Source organism: Saccopteryx bilineata, chromosome 1 (genome assembly GCF_036850765.1).
Source record: "Saccopteryx bilineata isolate mSacBil1 chromosome 1, mSacBil1_pri_phased_curated, whole genome shotgun sequence".
Classification (NCBI taxonomy): Eukaryota; Metazoa; Chordata; class Mammalia; order Chiroptera; family Emballonuridae; genus Saccopteryx; species Saccopteryx bilineata.
The window spans coordinates 103,097,593-103,117,333 of NC_089490.1; the positions used below are offsets into that span (position 1 = coordinate 103,097,593).

The following is a 19,741-nucleotide window of genomic DNA, read 5'->3' on the forward strand; positions in this document are numbered from 1 at the left end:
AAATAGTACCTTGAGACTCCCGAGTGTCGCCTTGGCTACTTGAGGCCCTAGACTCCACATCCTGCACACCAGAAATTAAAGGATCAATATCTGGACTAGTAGAGGCCCTCCTCTATTGGCTATGTCTAGTTATTAAATTTATTTATTTTTGTATTTTTCTGAAGCTGGAAACGGGGAGAGACAGACAGACTCCCGCATGCGCCCGACCGGGATCCACCCGGCACGCCCACCAGGGGCAACGCTCTGCCCACCAGGGGACGGTGATCTGCCCCTCTGGGGCGGCGCTCTGCCGCGACCAGAGCCACTCTAGTGCCTAGGGCAGAAGCCAAGGAGCCATCCCCAGCGCCCGTGCCATCTTTCCTCCAATGGAGCCTTGGCTGCAGGAGGGGAAGAGAGAGACAGAGAGGAAGGGAGGGGGGGTGGAGAAGCAAATGGGCGCTTCTCCTATGTGCCCTGGCCGGGAATCGAACCCGGGTCCCCTGCATGCCAGGCCGACGCTCTACCACTGAGCCAACCGGCCAGGGCCTATTAAATATTTTTAATCAATCTTGTATTCAACCTCAATAATTAGGAAAATGCAAATGAACACCAGAATGACATTCCTTCAGGTTGGTAAAGCCGACAGTACCAATGCTGGCGAGCACAGTAGAGCAGACGGCACTCTTGTAAAACACTTTGGAAACCAATCTGGTGTTACCTTGTTCAGCCTGTGTGTCTTTTGCCTCCCTACACTGGATGGGAAAGCAGTCTTCTTCCCAATAGAGTGGGAGGGGGTAGGGAGGAAGTCATCCTACGTGCCAGGCATGTCGCATACATTTTGTTTAATCCTCATATAGTATTTGAGAGCTCCCTAAAACTAGTTGTTTTACAGATGAGGGAACTAAAACTCAGATTAAATCATTTACCTAAGGCTGACATCGGTTGTAGGTGGCACAATCAAGATTCAAACCCGGGATTGAAAGAAAGCCCATGCTCTTTATAATAATGGATTTAGAACAGTAGAGCACATGGCACAGGAATCAAATGTGCAAACATCCCTAACTTCAGCAGTTGTGTTCTGATGCAGTTTGGGTCTCAAACAGAAGTTCTCACACTTCCCAGGAGTTTGTAATGTATCAAAAGGATAAACGTGGGGCATCTTGGAAGGTCAATTTCAGTTAATTCTAAGTGGTTTAAGAGCATATATTGCTTTTATAGAGATTTTAAAAATTAAAGGAAAAGTTAACACTAGGCAAAAATCAGGAAGGGATCTTGAGCACAGCTTTGTTTACATCAGTATTTACTGAGTGTGTACTGTGTGCCAGGAGCACACCAGTTCTATCGACTCCTTCCCCTTCATTGTGCCACTGATTGCTTCTCCTGTGTGCCCTGCCTGGGGCTCACAGCGGGGACCTTGGGGCCAAGCCAGCGCCCCAGAATCGAGCCAGTGACCTCAGCACTTCAGGACAGCTATTCACTGCGCCACCAGCCAGGGCTGAAGGCAACTGTATTTTGGGGATGGTGTTTTTTTTGACAGAGACAGAGTCAGAGAGAGGGACAGGAAGGGAGAGAGATAAGCATCAATTCTTCGTTGCAGCACCTTAGTTGTTCATTGATTGCTTTCTCATATGTGCCTTGATCAGGGGGCTACAGCAGAGTGAGTGACCCCTTCCTCAAGCCGGCGATCTTGGGCTCAAGCCAGTGACCTTTGGGTTCAAGCCTGCGACCTTGGGGTTTCAAACCTGAGTATTCTGTGTCCCAGTCCGATGCTCTATCCACTGTGCCACCACCCGGTCAGGCTGAAGGGAACTGTTTTTGATAGCCTAGCAGTAAACTTAATTTTTAAAACCAAAAATGTTTAATCTCTCCTTGTAGAACCAGTAAGATTTTTACTTCAATAAAATTTGTATGTCCAATTACAAGTAGATAAAGGGAAATGAAAGAAAGACATATTTTACAGTGCTTCTTAAAATAGATTTTTTTTTATTTCCTTCAATGTGAATTTTTCTTTAATGTGTTGTGAATTCATCAAATATAACCATTTAGGATTTTTACTACCTCTACTAGTATGGACAAATTTACAGACATTGTTTTGAGTGTATAGAGTCTACTTCAGTTTGCATAATTTTATTTAAGGAGCCATTTTCAGGAACGTAAGGGGCAGTTCATGTTCTGACCCTGAAGATTCATTCTGAGCCCTGCTCCCAGCTTACTAGCAGCTGGGCAAGCCAGCCTAGCAAAACCCAGGGTTCCACACATCCATAAAACCACCTTACATTACAACCTGTCCAGCCTACATTACAGAGTTCTTATACAAATTGAGTAAGTCAATATATGTAAAATTCTTTTCAACAACTATAAAGTGACAATTACAGATATATCAGTGAAGTTTACCACCAAAATAATTGCTTCAACTTCATGCCTATAGCCAAAAAGCTTATGTAAACAAAATAGCTTAAAGGGGTCACTAAGCAAATGAAAACTAGATTACCCACACTATGTTCCTAGAATATATTTATATTTTTTGGAAAAAAATTCATTTTAGAGGAAAAAATCTAAGATATTTATTAGTGTTTACAAAATCTGCAGCCACTCATTCAAAAATAGGGGTTTTTTTTCCCCTCAGAGTGCATTCTTTAATAGGACTCTATTTGAATAAGAATTCCACACAAATAGAATATATACCTTAATACAAGAAAGCAAGGAAGGACTATTTTACATTACACAGACCAGTCAGTTGCTTCAAATCACGATGGGTTTACCCCCAACCAAATGCTTATTTTTTATATTTATTAGAAATGTTGCCGTCTGTTGAGTGTACGCCCACAATCTTACACAGTTCTAACGTTTACTGGTGTAAAACACGTAACTGTTTCCATAGGGATCCGTGTTGGGTCTTCATTTCAGAGAAGTGATGGAATTACTGTCTGCTCTTTAATGTTTCCACTAGCCTGTGAGGAGAAAATGAATGGTTTCATAAAATTAACTTCAAACTTTCAGGGATAGAATCTGATTATTTATAAACTTGATACTATACATAGATTCTAAAGCACTTTAAATAGTGAAGGCTAAGATAGTTATATTAGAAAAATGAGATTATGGACTCCATTTCAAAGAGGGTCTTTCAGCTTTTACTTTGTCTAGGCTTTGAATGAAAAACTAAAAAGACCAAATACAGTGGTACCTTGAGATACGAATTTAATTTGTTCTGTAACAGAGCTCCTAAGTCAGTCAACTCGTATATCAAACTGCCGACCGACACTGGACCCGTGCGCCAAAGCGCCAACTAGCGGCAGCTTCCCAAATCATGACTCGTATGTCGGAATTTCGTTTGGATCTCGAACAAAAATACAAACTGAGTCACAGCTCGTATCTTAAAAAAATTTTTTTTTTCTTATGTTGGTCTGTTTGTATCTCAAGGTACCACTGTAACTACTTTTCTCAAGGAGCTGAGAATCTAATGAGATGATGTACAAATCAATTACAGGACGGTGGAACAAGTACTGTCTCACTGATCTGTGACTAGGACAGCTGTGTGTGTGGTAGGCAGAGAGTATGGAGATATGTCAGGGAAGACTTTATTCATTTTTTTTTTTTTTTTTTTTAGAAAGGAGAGAGAGAGAGAGAAGGGGGGAGGAGCAGGAAGCATCAACTCCCATATGTGCCTTGACCAGGCAAGCCCAGGGTTTCGAACCAGCGACCTCAGCATTTCTAGGTCGACGCTTTATCCACTGCGCCACCATAGGTCAGGCCTGTGAGGGAAGACTTTAAAAGAGGAAAGCTTAACCAAAGTCCTGAAGGGGAAGGAACTGGAGGGTGAGGAGAGATGGGAAAAAGAAGAATGACAGAAAGCTGGCCTGACTGTCATCAGGTAGGCTGAAACAAAAGCAGAGGCACATGAAGGCAAGAGGGAAGTAAAACTGGAGGAACTGAATATGATAAACCACTAAGTAAACTGAATTTCATTCTTAATACACAGGGCAGCTACATGTGCACACACAGCTACACATACGTGCACAGATGGCTTCTGGAAACACCCTTACCATTCCATTGCCTCATCAAGGCCAGTGCCTTTGGTTGCTGAAGTTTTGAATATTTGCCATTTTCGGTCCTTCAAGGCAGGTAACCCAAGTGAATTCGCCATCTCTGAGGGAGTCATGGCCTGCTCCATGTCCTGCTTATTTGCAAACACCACCAAAATGGCTTTTCTCAGCTCTTCTTCCTGAATAAAACAGAAGACATTTAATTTCCTTTAATCAATGTGCTTCCTTGCATTTGGGAAGACATGCTAAAAAATAATTATTTTTGAAGTACATTTCCTTAATATATAATGTTCATTATAAATTATTTAAAATTACAGAGGTAAGAAAAAAAGCTTCACCACCTCCCAAACATGATCATGTTAACATTTTAGCTATTTCCTACTGCTTTGTAATTCAGATATTTAGTTATTTAGCAATTAAATGTATACATTTAAAAATTACATTTATATATTATAGTTACATAGCCTGCTTTAAAAAATAAACATTAAATCATGGATGATTTTCCAATCAAAAATTTCCCCCAGAAAAGGTTAAATACATTCTACACTCTGATTACATGCACTATAAATTTTGTTTTCTAGTATTAAACTTTTCTTTAAATTTTTTTTTTAGATTTATTTACTTATTTTTAGAGAGAAAGAGAGAGGAGGGAGAAAGAGCAAGCAGCATCAACTCCCATATGTGCCTTGACCAGGCAAGCCCAGGGTTTTGAACTGGCGACCTCAGTGTTCCAGGTCGATGCTTTATCCACTGTACCACCACAGGTCAGGCTGTTTTCCAGTATTAAACTCTTTTTAGATTCTTTTCACTTAACTATTAGAGAAACCCAAGTGATAGAGTATGTACCAACAGGATTAAATCTATTCTTTTGTAATTCCTTCCAATCCCTTGGTTTAGAAAGACCTTCTTTACCCAGAAATTTTAAACATACTTACTTATATATTCGTACAGTTAATAATATCCATTTTCTACATTTAATTTTTTACTTTATTTAGAATTTATTTTTGTGAACAAAGAAGGTAAAACAAATTAATTTTGTGTCAATAAGTTTTGATATGATAGTCCTGACTCGTACTTTACCTGTACTTTTTATCAGTGGTCCCCAACCCCTGGGCCGCAGACCGCTACCGGTCCGCAGAGGAAGAATAAATAACTTACATTATTTCCGTTTTATTTATATTTAAATCTGAACAATGTTTTATTTTTTAAAAATGACCAGATTCCCTCTTGTTACATCAGTCTAAGACTCACTCTTGACGCTTGTCTCGGTCATGTGATACATTTATCCATCCCACCCTAAAGGCCGGTCCATGAAAATATTTTCTGACATTAAACCAGTTCGTGGCCCAAAAAAGGTTGGGGACCATTGCTTTATATCACATAATAAATCTTTGATTAAATCAATTACAGCCTGACTAGGCGGTGGCACAGCGGATAGAGCACCGGACTGGGATGTGGAGGACCCAGGTTCGAGACCCCGAGGTCACCAGCTTGAGCCTAAGGTTGCTGGCTCGAGCAAGGGGTCACTTGGTCTGCTATAGTCCTCCGGTCAAGGCACATATGAGAAATCAATCAATGAACAACTAAGGAACCGCAACGAAGAATTGATGTTTCTCATCTCTCTCCCTTCCTATCTGCCCTATCTATCCCTCTCTCTGACTCTGTCTCTGCCACAAAAAAAAAAAAAAAGTCAATTACAAGTTACTTTCTAGAACATACTTTTTAGTTCTTTCTCCTTAAGTTTACACAAGTCAAAACCTAATACTGAAAATAACCCAACAACTATCCAGCACAACTCACAAATTATAAAACTGACAATAATTCATTTGTTTTAAATAATACTTTACATCAGGGGTCCCCAAACTTTTTACACATGGGGCCAGTTCATTGTCCCTCAGACCATTGGAAGGCCGGACTATAAAAAAAAACTATCAACAAATCCCTGTGCACACTGCACATATCTTATTTTAAAGTAAAAAAAAACAAAAAAAACCCGGGAACAAATACAATATTTAAAATAAAGAACAAGTAAATTTAAATCAACAAACTGACCAGTATTTCAATGGGAACTATGGACCTACTTTTGGCTAATGAGATGGTCAATGTGCTCTCACTGACCATCAATTAAAGAGGTGCCCCTTCCGGAAATGCGGTGGGGGCCAGATAAATGGCCTCCGGGGGCTGCATGCGGCCCGCGGGCCGTAGTTTGGGGACCCCTGCTCTATATGATAAAAATCCATTATACCCAAGGAAATTAAACATGCCCTTAAAATTTCTTATATTGAAATTTGGTCTGGGAAGCTCCTATGATAGAGATGATGCAATGCTATTAACAACAAAAAAAAAAGCCAAATTTTAAAACTAGTAGGTCTGCAATTTATAACTTGCAAGTCATTGAGAAGTCAGAAGTCCCAAGTATTCTGAGAATATTTCTACCTAAGTAATCAAGTGGCCCAGAACTTACATTTAAACATTCAAAGATTGCAAAACTCAGAATTAGCTGTGGTGAGAAAAACCAAATTTTCTTGAGTACAGGGCGGGCAATTTCATTGTTAATTAATTAGTAATACGCATTTGAAAAGCCTATTTAACAAATGGAGTTTTTTAATCTTTTAATTAATGCAGCCTCTGAATTCAGTCAGCCAATAAATAATCATATGACTCTCAGTGAATACCATGTATTGAGTTCTTAATTAAGTATTACATTATTTTACACACAAGGGATATTAAGGTAAATTCAAAAAACTTACATTTTAGGGTAGGAGATATATATAAGTAAACAAAATATACTTTTAAATAATGGAAAGAAATGATAAATGGTACAAAGAAGTAAGCTGAATATTGTGTTAGAAAATAACACAATAGCCTGACCAGGCGGTGGCACAACAGAGCATCGGACTGGGACACAAAGGACCCAGGTTTGAAACCCTGAGGTCGCCAGCTTGAGCACAGGCTCATCTGGCTTGAGCACGGGGTCGCTGGCTTGAGCAAGGGGTCAAAGGGGTCACTCTGCTCTGCTGAGCCCCCAGTCAAGGCACATCTGAGAAAGCAATCAATGAACAACGAAGGAGCCGCAACAAAGAATTGATGCTTCTCATCTCTCTCCCTTCCTGCCTGCCTGTCCTTCTCTGTTTCTATCATCAAAAATAAAAAAGAAAATAAGACTCCCAAGCAGGATGAGCAAATGCAAAAGACTCTAAGCCAGGTGTCGGGTGTGAAGCTGGCTGAGCTCAAAGAACAGAAAGGCCAGGGCCGCTGAGTTACAGGGCAGAGTGAAGAGTGATGAAGCTGGGAGAAGTGAGTAAGGGCCAGAACTATGCCGGAAATCCAGAAATACATGTTTTTCTGAACTTCAGTAATTCCATAACAAACAAGCATGCTTTCTTATTATTTATAACCATATCTGCTTCCATAAGCTAATTTACACAACTAGAAATACATTTTTCTAGAAAAAATACATTTTTTTAAAAAAAAAATTACAGGAGTCACAGAATAGTTCAGTCTAGAAAGAATGCAATTCTGAACTTCCTGGAAATCAAGGATTTTTTTTAAAGAAAGTTACAAGGCCAGATGGTTTTTGTCAGCAACTGTCTACCCAATAGTATTTCTAGAATAGGAAATAAAAGAAAATGATGATAAAGGCATGGGGGGGGGGCGTGATTTCCTTTTAATTATCCCTGCATGTAGTAATAAACAATGAAAACAGCAAGCAAATGTAAATAATTTCCCCATATTTCAATAAGATTTTCTTACCTCCAACATGGCAACTAACTCTGATTTGGAAATGCCAATTCGGTCTCGGTCACAACTGTCTACTACATAAATGACTGCGTCTGTGTTTGAATAATAGCATCTCCAGTATGGCCTAAAGAAATTCAGAACGGGAAATATTATTATTATTTGAAAAAAGAAGAAACCGATCCATTAATTTCTACATAAGCACTTGGCAGTGACAGTGTGGTTACATGCCCATCCTGTCTCACCGAGGTCAGAATCAGTGCTGTACTGATACACTGTTTCTCAGTGACAGAGCTCTCATCCCTCAGATGTGAAGGCGGAAGGAATGGTGATAAACATTAAATCACAGAACCAAGGAGTTTAGGCTTTAAGCTAAAAGGATATCTTTGTAACCTATAAAATCACTAAATGTACTGACAAAAAAAGTTGTGCACAACCTGATCATTATTACATTGTATAAATCTTTAGGAACTCTTGAAGAGGAATGGGTGTTTTTAAAAAAAATTTAATAACTATATAATAAGCATTTAATTGATCACTCAAGATACCAAGGAGTAGAATGGCTAAATAAAGTCAGAAACAGACTCAAAAGTGGTTCAAGAAATAAAACAAGTTAAAAGGCAGCAGGAGCCAGGCCTGTGGTGGCACAGTGGATAGAATGTCAACCTGGAGCACTAAGATTGTGGGTGGAAACCCTGGGCTTGTTCAGACGAGGCACATACAACAAGCAAGCAATGGAGAACTGAACTGAAGCAACTATAAGTCGATAGCCAACACCCTCCCCGTACTCCTCTCTCTGTAAAATCAATAAATAAAATCTTTAAAAATTATAAAAGTGCCCTGGCCAGTTGGCTCAGTGATAGAGCGTCGGCCTGGCTTGCAGGGGTCCCGGGTTCGATTCCCGGCCAGGGCACACAGGAGAAGCGCCCATCTGCTTCTCCACTACTCCCCCTCTCCTTCCTCTCTGTCTCTCTCTTCTCCTCCCACAGCCGAGGCTCCACTGGAGCAGAGATGGCCCGGGCGCGGGGGATGGCTCCTTGGCCTCTGCCCCAGGCGCTAGAGTGGCTCTGGTCACGACAGAGCGACGCCCCGGAGGGGCAGAGCATCGCCCCCTGGTGGGCGTGCCGGGTGGATACCGGTCGGGCGCATGCAAGAGTCTGTCTGACTGTCTCTCCCCATTTCCAGCTTCAGAAAAATACAAAAAAAAAAAAAAAGGAGAAAAAAATTATAAAAGTAAAATTTTAAAAAGCAGGACATTTGGGGAATGTTCTACCAATCTCTTAAGATGGTACCACAGTGAGCAACCACCAAACATTCACCATTGCCATGTCAAGCACAGGACGCTGGGCAGAAGACCAGAGTTCCAGAGGCATCTGTGCTCACAGGAGCCCTAAGTAGTGGGCCTGAAAGGTATTTTTATGCAGTCTGTCTGTCTCACAAAGGAAGGGGCTGACAAATACTATATGGAGGATTGGAGGATCCTTCTAGTAAAAAACTAATTAAATCTTAAGAGTCTCATGAAAACATTTTTCATTCAAGTGGTATGTGAAAAACTGGTTTCTTTAGATTTTAATTCAATTGAAAGAACAGGTAGTTTTACCTCAGTTAAGCTGGGTGGCTACTCAACCATAAGAAAAGATGAAATATGGCCATTTGTGACAACATAAATGGACCTTGAGAATATTATGCCAAGCAAAATAAGACAGAAAAAGCTAAGAACCATATGATTTCACTCGTATGTGGGATAGAGAACTGACTCAGACAGAGACAACAGTATGGTGGTTACCAGAGGGAAAGGGGTGGAGGCGTAGTAAAGGGAGCAAATAGATGGAGACAGGAGGTGATCTGACTGGGTGGTAGGCACAATGCAACATACAGACCATGTATCACAGAAACGTGCACTTGAAACATAATCTCATTAACCAGTGTTTCCCCAATAAATTTAATTTAAAAAAATAAAAATCATTAAAAAAAAAAAAACAAGTTGACTTCCATTTAAATTACAAATAAGATATATTTTGGTTTACTGCTGTTAACCTTACAAGAGCCAATAAACATTAATCTGGTCTTTGTACCATACCTGATACTGGTCTGTCCTCCTAAATCCCAGACTTGGAATTTAAGGTTCTTGTACGTCACCGTCTCAACGTTAAATCCAATGGCTGGAAGATAAATCAGTAGTTTATGTAGACACTAATGCAATCTACTTTCAAAGCAGCCAATCTAAGTGACTTTCCACCACAAACTGTTGTGGAACTGTTACTGGCTGAGATATTCCAGTTAAGACAAGGCAGTATACTGGGCTGCACGCACACACAAGATCAGCACCACCTTCCGATTACATAAGAATCCCCAGAGGGGCAGTGAAGGAGGGAGACGTGCGTGGGTGGTGAACCAACAATGCAACATACAGATGTCGTATTACAGAACTGTGACCTGAAACCTGTAAAACTATTAACCAATGTCACCCCAATAAATGCAATTTAAAAATTTTAATAGGGTAATATAAGCCATTTTCATTGTGGCAAAAAAAATAAAAATAGAATCCCCAGTCACCTCTGTAAATACAAAATCCTTAGCTCAATGGAAATCCTATTATTTTAAACTCCTCTCATTACACAAAAGTGTTCAGAAAGTTGTATTTAAAAACAACAGTTTGTAGTCAATCCCTGGTCAGGACACATATAAGAATCAACCAAATATGATGTAAAGATGTGCTGTAGAATTGGGCATCTGAAACCTGTACAGTTATGTTAACCAGTGTCACCCTAATAAATTCAACTTTCAAAAAATCAACTAATGAATGCATAAATAAATACATGGAACAAAAAATATCCGTGTTTCTCTCTTCCTCTCGCAATTTAGAAAATTAAAAGAACAGTTGTACACGTATTATAAAACTGTGAATTTTGTAGGTAGCAATAAATGGAACAAAACCAAGAAAGCCCAGATTCTAAACGTCAGAGCGTAAGCACACAGCAGTGGCTGTTCACTGCTTCGTGGAAGCGGGTTCCGTAAGGCTGGCAGTCTCACAGGCCTCTGCGGACTTCCTCCAGCACTCCCTGGAACAAGATCACAGCTGGATGGCCAAGGGGAGGTATCCTGCCCCTTTTCCCTGCCACCCTTAGGTGGAGTCCTGGCACCACACACCTAAGGGTACCACGATTTTCACTAAAAGGAACCTACTAAGGGAAGGTGCAGAGGATGCTAAAAGTAAAGGAATTACATAAAGTTTACTAGGATTTTAGAAACTTAAAATAATCACAATAAAAACCGACAGCTATAACTGAAGAATTTTTATGTTAGACTTAAGTTTGCATTGGTAAATGATTCATATGCTCATATGGCAAGTAAGCCTAATACAATTAAAAAATGTCTACAGGCCCTGGCCGGTTGGCTCAGCGGTAGAGCGTCGGCCTAGCGTGCGGAGGACCCGGGTTCGATTCCCGGCCAGGGCACATAGGAGAAGCGCCCATTTGCTTCTCCACCCCTCCCCCTCTCCTTCCTCTCTGTCTCTCTCTTCCCTTCCCGCAGCCAAGGCTCCATTGGAGCAAAGATGGCCCGGGTGCTGGGGATGGTTCTGTGGCCTCTGCCCCAGGCGCTAGAGTGGCTCTGGTCGCAACATGGCGATGCCCAGGATGGGCAGAGCATTGCCCCCCGGTGGGCAGAGCGTCGCCCCCTGGTGGGCGTGCCGGGTGGATCCCGGTCGGGCGCATGCGGGAGTCTGTCTGACTGTCTCTCCCTGTTTCCAGCTTCAGGAAAAAAAAAAAAGTCTACATTTTGCCCTGGCCGGTTGGCTCAGTGGTAGAGCATCAGCCTGGCGTGCAGGGGTCCTGGGTTCGATTCCCGGCCAGGGCACACAGGAGAAGCACCCATCTGCTTCTCCACCCCTTTCCCCTCTCCTTCCTCTCTGTCTCTTTCTTCCCCTCCCACAGCAAGGCTCCATTCGAGCAAGGATGGCCCGGGCGCTGGGGATGGTTCCTTGGCCTCTGCCCCAGGTGCTGGAGTGGCTCTGGTCGCAACAGAGCGACGCCCTGGAGGGGCAGAGCGTCGCCCCCTGGTGGGCATGCCGGGTGGATCCCGGTCGGGCGCAGGCTGGAGTCTGTCTGGCTGTCTCTCCCCGTTTCCAGCTTCAGAAAAATACAAAAAAAAAAAAAAAGTCTAAATTTTAACAAACCGGTGAAAAACTATAAAGCAAGTTCATGTCTCCCTTAGACTTACATTCACCAAAGTTAGAAACACTTCTTATATGCAAAGGAAAAGTGTGTGATGTAAATCAACCATTCACTGAAATACAAGCCAGTGGGCTGTGTGCACTGCAGGGATGATCAAGACTTAGAGACAGAAGTGATAGGCAATTCTGAGAAGCAAGAAACAAGGGCCCTAGAATCTACTGAAGATAGCAAAAAGAAATAAAAGATGCCACAAAGTTTTAAAAGTTCTTTCATAAAAGCTACTCTTCTTTTTTGTGTGTGTGACCTGAAAATTTAAATAATACTAAAATACTCAGAATGCCTGACCAGGCGGTGGTGCAGTGGATAGGACATTGGACTGGGACGTGGAGGACCCAGGTTCGAAACCCCAAGGTCACCAACTTGAGTGCAGGCTCATCTGGTTTGAGCAAGGCTCACCAGCTTGAGCAAGGGGTCACTTGCTCTGCTATAGCCCCCCCAGTCAAAGCACATATGAGAAAGCAATCAATGAACAACTAAGGTGCCACAACAAAGAATTGGTGCTTCTCATCTCTCTCCCTTCCTGTTTGTCCTTATCTGTCCCTCTCTCTGTCTGTCACCAAAAAAATAATAATAATAATTAAAATTAAAAAACCCCTCAGAATAACAACTTTAAAAGCATAATTTATATACTCTTAAACTCCATGAACATTTAAGTTGAGTTTAAATGTATTAATCTGTAAGTAAATTCAAGTCAACAAATGAAAAAAAGTATAAATAACAGATAAGTATGTAATAGTTATAATAATAGATATGTATTCTTATCTAGTCAAACAGGACTATTTGAGAATATTTTTATATCAACAACTCATTTAAAGTTGAGGTGTTTCTTTTCTTAATATTTTTAGGTCCCAGATTAGTTCAACACTCAGTCTCTTCAACTCAGATCTTTATAATTAATAGAATTACTTAAGAGAAACTAATATTAATTAAAATACACAGTAACAAATATAGAGGGGAAAGCCACTTTATAGGTAATATCACTTAATGTTTATTTAATTCTTTAAAGAACTTTACAAAGCATTTTATACACTTCACTTATTTCCCACTCAAAGCCAGATATTTATCTTCCTTTTGTCAATAAAGATACTAGCTCTCAATAAGATTAAGTGGTTGAACTCAAGCAATTTTTTTCCCCAAGCAATTTAAAAACAGCTCTAAAGAACAAAGTGCAGCAAACACAGGGGTCCCTATATTAGTTGCTTCTCAGTTTATGAAAAAGTGTTATGCTTGGACCTGGCCAGGTAGCTCAGTTGGTGAGAGCGTTGTCCCAATATACCAAGATTGCGGGTTCAATTCCTGGTCAGGGAACATAAACGTATCAACCAATGAATGCATAAATAACTGGAACAACAAATCGGTGTTTCTCTCTCTCTCTCTCTCTCCCACTCCCTAAAATCAATCAATAAATAATTAAAAATAATATGCTCATACTAGAAGTTTACAATCCTTATCAATTACTTTATTATATGACTTATTAATTCAGAAATAAAGTCACCTTAGATATAAAATAGAAAGCCCTTATAATTTATCATACCAACACTTACTAGGAATAGTAGTAACAACTTCTCCAACTTGTAATCTGTACAAAATTGTAGTTTTTCCCGCTCCATCTAATCCCAAAATTAAGATCCTCATTTCACGGGTTCCAAACAGACTCGAAAATATACTTGAGAAAAAGCCACCTAAAAAAATAATAAAAGCAACAAATGTATTAAATACCGTTTTGTGAACCAGGTTCACAAACATTTAATCTTGCCTTTTGAAAACTACACCAGTTTATATATATTATTGCCCTCATTTCATAGAAGCATATTTTTGTCCACTGAATGATATAATTCCTCATCAGACAAGTAATTTCTGATCGTTATCATGTCCTAGATCAGTAGTAGTCAACCTGGTCCCTACCGCCCTCTAGTGGGCGTTCCAGCTTTCATCGTGGGCAGTAGCAGAGCAACCAAAGTATAAATAAAAAGATAGATTTAAGTTGTTTTATAAAGATTAATTCTGCCAAACTTAGTGAAAATATTATATGCCTTAACTTGCTGTAACTCTGCTTTATAAATTTTATAAATTAAAGTTACTTCCCTACTTTATAAATCACCATTACTGTGGAACTGGTGGGCAGTTAGAAAACTTTACTACTAACAGAGATACAAAAGTGGGCAGTAGGTATAAAAAGGTTGACTACCCCTGTCCTAGATAATGTATCAGGTAAGCACAGAAGCTACACTAACAATAAGAGAAATCTGACCACTGCCCCATACAGCTCACTTTCTAATCAAGAGAACATGGGCACCTTAGCATGATCTCCCCACTACCCCTAAAAACCAAAGGGCAAATCTAAATGACAGTGGGACAATGAGATCCTTGCACATGAAACACAATTATGATTGCTGCACAACAGCAGTACCATCATAACTACCTTCAATCACTAAGATTTCTATTAATCAATAAACTGCACAAGAAATTGAGACACAGAAGCCCAAAATAAAAACCATTCTTGATAGAGACCTCATTAAAAAAATAGTAACAAAACTACATTCAGCCTGACCAGGCAGTGGCGCAGTGGATAGATCATTGGACTGGGATGCGGAGGACCCGGTTCAAGACCCGGAGGTCGCCAGCTTGAGCGCGGGCTCATCTGGTTTGAGCAAGGCTCACCAGCTTGAGCCCAAGATCGCTGGCTCGAGCAAGGGGTTCCTCGGTCTGCTGTAGGCCCCTGGTCAAGGCACATATGAGAAAGCAATCAATGAACAACTAAGGAACTGCAACGAAGAATTGATGTTTCTCATCTCTCCCCCTTCCTGTCTGTCTGTCCTTATCTGTCCCTCTCTCTGACTCTCCCTGTCTCTGCCACAAAAAACAAACAAAAAAAACTACATTCAATGCATCATAAAATATTTCCAGAAAGTTTCGTATGTTATAATACAAAAGCACTTGTAAACAGAGAGTCGACTGTTGTGGTTATCAGATGTGTGTGTGCGTGGGGGGTGGGGTCTGGGAAAGGGAGAGATGTACAAACTTGTGATATAAGATGAATAGTTCTGGAGACCTAATGTATAGCATGTTGACTATAGTTAATAATAAGGTAGTGTACACTTGAAATGTGCTAAGATCTGCAGAGGTTCTCACTACCCACACACAAAAAGATAACTATATGAAGTGATGGATGTGTTAATTAGCTTGGTTGTGGTAATTATTTCACAAGATACACACAGATCAAAATATTATGTTGTACACTTCAAATATGTAAATTTTGTCAATCACATGTCAGTAAAAAAACTTAAAAATTACTCTTTGTCTCAACAGGGCCTCCTAGAAATGTATTATGTTTCAGTAAAATAACCCCTAAGAGTAAGATGGAACTTAAGAAGCTTTACTGGGCCCTGGCTGGTTGGCTCAGTGGTAGAGCGTTGGCCTAGCGTGCAGAAGTCCCGGGTTCGATTCCGGGCCAGGGCACACAGGAGAAGCGCCCATCTGCTTCTCCACCCCACCCCCTCCTTCCTCTCTGTCTCTCTCTTCCCCTCCCGCAGCCAAGGCTCCATTGGAGCAAAGATGGCCCGGGCGCTGGGGATGGCTCCTTGGCCTCTGCCCCAGGCGCTAGAGTGGCTCTGGTCGCAACAGAGCGATGCTCCGGAGGGGCAGAGCATCGCCCCCTGGTGGGCAGAGCGTCGCCCCCTGGTGGGCGTGCCAGGTGGATCCCGGTCGGGCGCATGCGGGAGTCTGTCTGACTGTCTCTCCCCGTTTCCAGCTTCAGAAAAATAAAAAAAAAAAAAAAAAAAAAAAAAAAAAAGAAGAAGAAGCTTTACTGTTCTTTTTACAACAAAAGCTTAATTTTTTTCTTTTATTAAAAAATAAAAGCACCTTGGCTTGCCACGTTTCCACCAAAAATCATTAGATTGAAAGAAACTTACGTTAAACAATATAAAAAGGTTGACAACATAAGTAACAGCCACTCAACCATACATGATTATTTGCGGAAGAAATGGCTCAATTAAGAGCTGTGAGTCTGGAAAAAGGAACACACCATGGGCGAGAGAACCTTGGAGAAGTGTCGTAGAAGGGGTGGGACTTGACAAAGTCCTTTCTACCTTTTACAAGCAAAAAAAAAAAAAAAAAGGCGAAAAAGCAAAACTGACAGGAAAGTGCTTTAGATGTTCCAGAGCAGGAAGTACAATCCCCAGAAAACCGTGGAGGGATTAAAATGAGTCAAAGAATTCCCATCTTTATTTAGAGAGTTGTGGACAAAAAGTCTGCAGCTTCCTTTCGAATTCTAGCGGGGAAGGGGGCTTTCCCCGACGCTGGTAATGACAACGTAATTTGCACTCCAAAATGTAGGATTACAATTTCAGCCCCTATCCAGGACCACCCTCCGCATCTCCTTCTCCACCTTACTCAATTCCCCACAGGTAGAGCTACAGACAAACGTCAAGTTGGCGACAAAACAAAATTACAATCAACAATCTTCCTTTGGATTGTTTAAACTGACTCGGTCCCAGCGACCCGAGACACCTAAGCTTCCCGTATGGGGTCGGATCTTATCTTTTACCCAAGAACCCTCAGCGAACCTGTGACCGACTCCTCGCCAAGCTCTGCAAGACCAGCCAGCCCCGCTGGTCTAGGAGGCGAAGGCACAGCTCATGGTCAGCCGAAAGGGCCCGGGGCCGGGGCCCCAGGGCGCAGGGCAGTGCGACCCCGCTGGGATGGAGAAACGGACGGGGACCCGGGCGGCCGCTCCAGGCAGGAGCCATCCCCGCAGTGGCAGCGCCAAGGTGAGTGAAGTCCCCAACGCCCCGCGCCGAGAAGCCGGCCCCTCTCCTCCTCTGACTCCGGCCCCGGCCCTCGGCCGCAGCCCCATCCAGCGCGCCCTCACCCATGATGAACCGCCTGTCCGCCCTGGTCGACCGTCAGAGACAGGCTCCGGCCTTGGCAGCGAGTCCTACTCCAGCCCGGGTGCCGCCACCTCCGCTCGCCTGGGCCTCCGGCTCCGGCTCGGAGGCTGTTTCGTTGGAAGCCTGGTCCGACAGCAACTTCCACGTCGGCCACCCGGCGTGGGCGGGAGCGAGCGGCCGCCGTGACTGCGCGCCCGAACGGCGGCCTGTGCGTCCGTGTCGTCGCTTTCGACGCCAAGTTCGCCGCGCGCTGGGTTGAAGGTGCTGTGAAAACCAGAAAGAAAAAAAAGTTAAGGACGCCAAGTTTCTCCTGCTTCTGTTTTCTTGGACGAGAAGGGTTTCCGGAACGGGGATATTTGAGTTTTCATTTTAAATTCTGACTCCAAAAGTGACGAATCCGCTAACGAAGAATGCCAGTCGGACTTTGGTAAGCTGCCAGGCCGGAGCGGGCGCGGGCTGCGGCGTCGCAGAAGTTGCTAGTCCTAAAGCGTCCTGCGGGGGCGACCCAACTTGGCCTGGATGCTTTTTCCGATAAGGCAATAGGACTGCGTAATAATAATAGGAAGACCCCTCCGTCCCCTCCCGCCCCCCCCCCCCCCGATGCGCAGCAGCAGGACGCCTAAGGCCGCTAACCGGAGATTTTTTGGCTTCGCAGTGGCATGCACGGTCAGCGTTGGAAGCCCTCTCCTTCTTCCACCTGGCTGTGCACACGTGACCACGTTTCCACGATTGACAGTGTGGGCAGGCTGGTCCAGATCCAGGGGACTGGGTTGGAGACCTGTTCCCTCCAGGGGCGTGGGAGTAATGTAGGTCGTGACAGTGAAGTGTGGGGGAGAAAGGCAGCGACACTTGGAGGATGGGGAGAAGGAATTCTCCTAGGCTCAATTTTTTGTTAAAAGGTTGAGCATGCGTCTTAAAAATTTCTAAAGAGCCCTGGCCGGTTGGCTCAGCGGTAGAGCGTCGACCTAGCGTGCGGAGGACCCGGGTTCGATTCCCGGCCAGGGCACACAGGAGAAGCGCCCATTTGCTTCTCCACCCCTCCGCCGCGCTTTCCTCTCTGTCTCTCTCGTCCCCTCCCGCAGCCAAGGCTCCATTGGAGCAAAGATGGCCCGGGCGCTGGGGATGGCTCTGTGGCCTCTGCCCCAGGCGCTAGAGTGGCTCTGGTCGCAACATGGCGACGCCCAGGATGGGCAGAGCATCGCCCCCTGGTGGGCAGAGCGTCGCCCCTGGTGGGCGTGCCGGGTGGATCCCGGTCGGGCGCATGCGGGAGTCTGTCTGACTGTCTCTCCCTGTTTCCAGCTTCAGAAAAATGGAAAAAAAAAAAAAAAATTCCTAAAGATCCGGAGAAAAGTAAACCTATCCCTAGCCCTTCATCCTGCAGTTTTCTCTAGAAGCAGCCAATGTTAGCACCTTTTTGGGTCTCCTTCCAAATACAATCCTTACATATTATGTATTTATTTATAATAGAGCTTTTCATTCACTTAAGTTTATGGACTGCCTGTGTTGTTTTTGACTTAAGTTTTCAGGTCCCTCCAGCTGCCTAAACATTCATCTAGATTTGCCGATTGCTGTTGGCTCCCTTTCCCGCCCCCAAATCATGTTCGCAGGAATTTTTCTTTTAGGGAAAAGTTTGCTTTTGCTTGGCATTTTGTTTGTTTGTGTTTGTTTTGTTTTGTTTTGTTTGAGAAATGGAGAATTAAGTGACTCTTCACCTAACCTGGACCATTTTAGGGCTGTTCTTCGTAAGCATCGCGTTGCTCAACTACTAGACCTCAGCATGCTGATCCCACTGACTTTGCTCACCTATTCATCCACCTCCAGCCTTTCTCTTTGCCAAGATTAGCTGCTACCATTTGGCACATCGTGGCCACTGCTTCTTCAAATTTATGTCCATATCAGATTTATGTTTCTAGTGCAATGCACATAGTTTCCTAAACAGATTCGCCTTAAAGGAAAACTAAAAGGAAAGATACTACAAATTTTATATTCACACTATCTATTCTGAACCAAATAAGGAAATAAGATGCATGTGAGGATGCTGTGTAAACTGAAGTGCTATATGCAAATTAAGAAGTGTTGTTAATACTACACTAGATAGCATTTCAGCCTTTCATAAAACATGTTAAGCATCTAAATTACAAGTCACTATGGAAACAGTAATGTGAAAAAGAATAAAAATCCTGTAGGCAATTTGATTAAGAACCTTATGTTTCAAAATTTACCCATTTAGTTCTTTGCTTTGGCCTGACTGGTGGTGGCACAGTGGATAGAGTGTTGACCTGGGACATTGAGGTCCCAGGTTCCAGTCCATGAGGCCACTGGCTTGAGCGCGGGGTTGATGGATTGAAGTGGGTTCATCACCAGAATCCCATGGTCACTGGCTTGAAGCCCAAGGTCTCTGGTTTGAGCAAAGGGTCACTCGGTCTTCTGTAGCCCCCTCCCCCCACAAGGCACATATGAGAAAGCAATCAATGAACAACTAAGGAGCCGCAACCAAGACTTGATGCTTCTCATTTCTCTCCCTTCCTGCCTGTCCCTATCTGTCCCTCTCTCTGTCTCTCTCTCTCTGTCTCTCTTCTGTCTCTGTCGCAAAAAAAGACAAAATGACTTCCAAGTGTTGAGACATTTATAAATAACAAAGTCATAAATGATCTAGAGAAATTTAGCTTATCTTTGTTGGTGATTACATCCCACGTCTACCTTCTCTCAATTCTCAGTCCCTAAGTCTAGAGTAGTTCTTACTTTCATAGGAACACAATTTTTAATGTGTAAATGTCACATTAACCCTGACCAGGTGGTGACGCAGTTGGTAGAACCAGAACCTGGGACATTGAGGACCTGGGTCCAAAACTCC

General features: G+C 42.8%; 1 protein-coding gene across 1 annotated transcript; it reads right to left on the reverse strand.

Moving 5' to 3' along the window:
• Positions 1 to 1,942: 1,942 nt before the first annotated feature.
• ARL1 (ADP ribosylation factor like GTPase 1) lies at positions 1,943 to 17,151 on the reverse strand. The gene is made up of 6 exons (XM_066262691.1): positions 16,869 to 17,151; positions 13,540 to 13,677; positions 9,841 to 9,922; positions 7,776 to 7,887; positions 4,023 to 4,201; positions 1,943 to 2,930 (listed from the first exon to the last, which is right to left on the reverse strand). The coding sequence occupies exons 1-6, from the start codon at positions 16,870 to 16,872 to the stop codon at positions 2,900 to 2,902; spliced, it is 546 nt and encodes a 181-aa protein (XP_066118788.1). The 5' UTR covers positions 16,873 to 17,151; the 3' UTR covers positions 1,943 to 2,899.
• Positions 17,152 to 19,741: the final 2,590 nt, after the last annotated feature.